The sequence below is a fragment of the Salpingoeca rosetta genome (genome assembly GCF_000188695.1).
Source record: "Salpingoeca rosetta unplaced genomic scaffold supercont1.20, whole genome shotgun sequence".
Taxonomy (NCBI): Eukaryota; class Choanoflagellata; order Craspedida; family Salpingoecidae; genus Salpingoeca; species Salpingoeca rosetta.
This window is the reverse complement of record NW_004754914.1, coordinates 794,208-796,155: the sequence shown is the minus strand read 5'-3', so window position 1 is coordinate 796,155 and position 1,948 is coordinate 794,208. Positions and strand designations below refer to the sequence as shown.

Genomic DNA, 1,948 nt, shown 5'->3' with positions numbered 1-1,948 from the left:
CCAGCAATACCACTGAGCATAGGGCGGTTCTCGACCAGCAGCAGGTAGCTCAGCAGCACATAGAACACAGAGCCCAGGTCGGTGTAGTACAGCGCATTGAAGAAGAACAGCACAGGCATCCACGCCACCAACGTGGCGCTCAGCGCCTGCGTCCACGCATTCTCCTGTGAGTGGGGATGTGTAAAAGTTGGAGGAAATGGAGCCACACGTGTGCGAAGTTGGAGGAAATGGAGTCACGTGTATCAGTGTTGATGATTGACGAGAAATCAACAGCCCCTTCTCGATTTGAACTCTCACTTTCAGCATGTGGGCACACCCCAGAGCAACACCTTCAACCACGAGCGCCCGACGTGTGCCTTTCGCTGCGTGCACACACATACACAGGCACACAGGCACACACAGGCACACAGACACGCACACAGACAGACACACGCACACAGGCAGACACACGCGCACACACACAGACACAGACGCACTTTGGGGTAAAGACGCTGTCTGATTCGGAAAGCAACCCAGATGATGGCTGGAGTAAAGAGCGAGTTGATAATCCGCAGCCCCACAGGGGAACACACGAAGTTGATGTCGGACAGCCACTCTGCCCCCAGCCACTTGGCGACACGTGTCACAAGGTTGGCCATCGCTGTGCTGTGTAGGTACCTGCCAACACAGGCAACAAAGACCCGAACACGGGAAATACATGAGACAGAGAGAGACAAATCAACTAACCAGAAGCACAGATCATGGGCTTGAGCACGAAGAAAATGTAACATAACCACGAGAGCACAGGTACAACAGGTACATCCTGCACAAAGCAGCAGGACACCAGCAACACATCAACACAACACCAGCAACACATCAGCACAACATCACATCAGCACGACGCAATTGACATATCAGGTCGACTCAAGTCGCACAGCAGCATGCCAGTGGACGTACGTGCCCGGAAACGTGGTAATCATGGGATCCCAGACGTCAAACTGCCCATTACAGTAGAAAAGAGCCTGTGGGCAGTGGAATTGCTCATCCATGTAGGGCTCGGGTACCTTGCTGCTGACGAGTGCATGCAGCGCACCCACCACAGCCACAGTCACCGCCAACCACAGCCCAATCGTCATCATCGTTGCTGCTTGTTGGTCAGAAACTTGCAAGTCTTGGCGATTTGTGAATGTTGCCCATTGAAATTCGCCGACCTCGCCACCAAGAACGACGATGATGATGATGCGGGTTGCTGTTTGTGTGTGTGTGGTGCTGGGGGTGCTCGTAGCTGCGCTCCCGCCTGCGGTTGTCCTTGCCGTGGAAGACCCGAGCAGCAATGAGCCATACATGAGAGTTGACAATGGAGAGGTTCATATCTGGGGAAACGACGTCGTCCTTCACAGCACAGATGCTGGCCTGGTGTGTGTGTTTGTGTGCTTGTGTGCTTGTGTGCTTGTGTGTTTGTTGTGTGTGTGTGTGTTTGTTGTGTGTGTGTGCTTGTGCGTTTGTGCATGTGTGTGTTTGTGGGTTTGTTGTGTGTGTGTGTGTGCTTGTGTGTTTGCTGTGTGTGCGTGTGTGCTTGTGCGTTTATGCATGTGTGTGTTTGTGGGTTTGTTGTGTGTGCTTTTGTGTGTGTGTGTGTGTGCTTGTGTGTTTGCTGTGTGTGCGTGTGTGCTTGTGTGTATGTGTGTGCTTGTGCTACAGCTTGTTGTTTGTGTGAACCACGCCCTCCATTCACTTGTCATGTGCAACTTGTGCTGCAGGATGTGAGCGCCAGCGGCTTGGCAGATGAGATCAGCAAGCTCGCCGTATCCGTGCAGGAGGCACAGGATTTGCTCGCTGATAACACGGACGACATTGTTGCGCTCTCTTCCGCACTCTCCGTTGTGAACACCACCTTCTCCACATCCATGTCCACCCTCCGCACAGACACCGTAAGGCGTGTGTGTGTCTGTGTGTTTGTGTGTGTGTG

The 1,948-nt window shown here is 53.1% G+C and overlaps 2 protein-coding genes across 2 annotated transcripts in view; one reads left to right on the top strand and one right to left on the bottom strand.

The window, feature by feature from the left end:
- The window catches only part of PTSG_07662 (uncharacterized protein), a gene marked incomplete at its 3' end in the record, with an annotated part of 3,654 nt that extends 2,498 nt beyond the window's left edge, over positions 1-1,156 (bottom strand). Inside the window, exons 1-3 of the mRNA XM_004991404.1 lie at positions 937-1,156; positions 477-657; positions 36-164 (exon numbers count right to left, since the gene is read on the bottom strand). Of these exons, the coding sequence (XP_004991461.1) occupies positions 36-164; positions 477-657; positions 937-1,118 (492 nt within the window). The 5' untranslated portion in view covers positions 1,119-1,156. The remainder of the gene's footprint in view (positions 1-35; positions 165-476; positions 658-936) is intronic.
- Positions 1,153-1,948, top strand: part of PTSG_07661 (uncharacterized protein) — a 3,684-nt gene continuing 2,888 nt past the window's right edge. The window contains exons 1-2 of the mRNA XM_004991403.1: positions 1,153-1,395; positions 1,740-1,910. Of these exons, the coding sequence (XP_004991460.1) occupies positions 1,210-1,395; positions 1,740-1,910 (357 nt within the window). The 5' untranslated portion in view covers positions 1,153-1,209. The remainder of the gene's footprint in view (positions 1,396-1,739; positions 1,911-1,948) is intronic.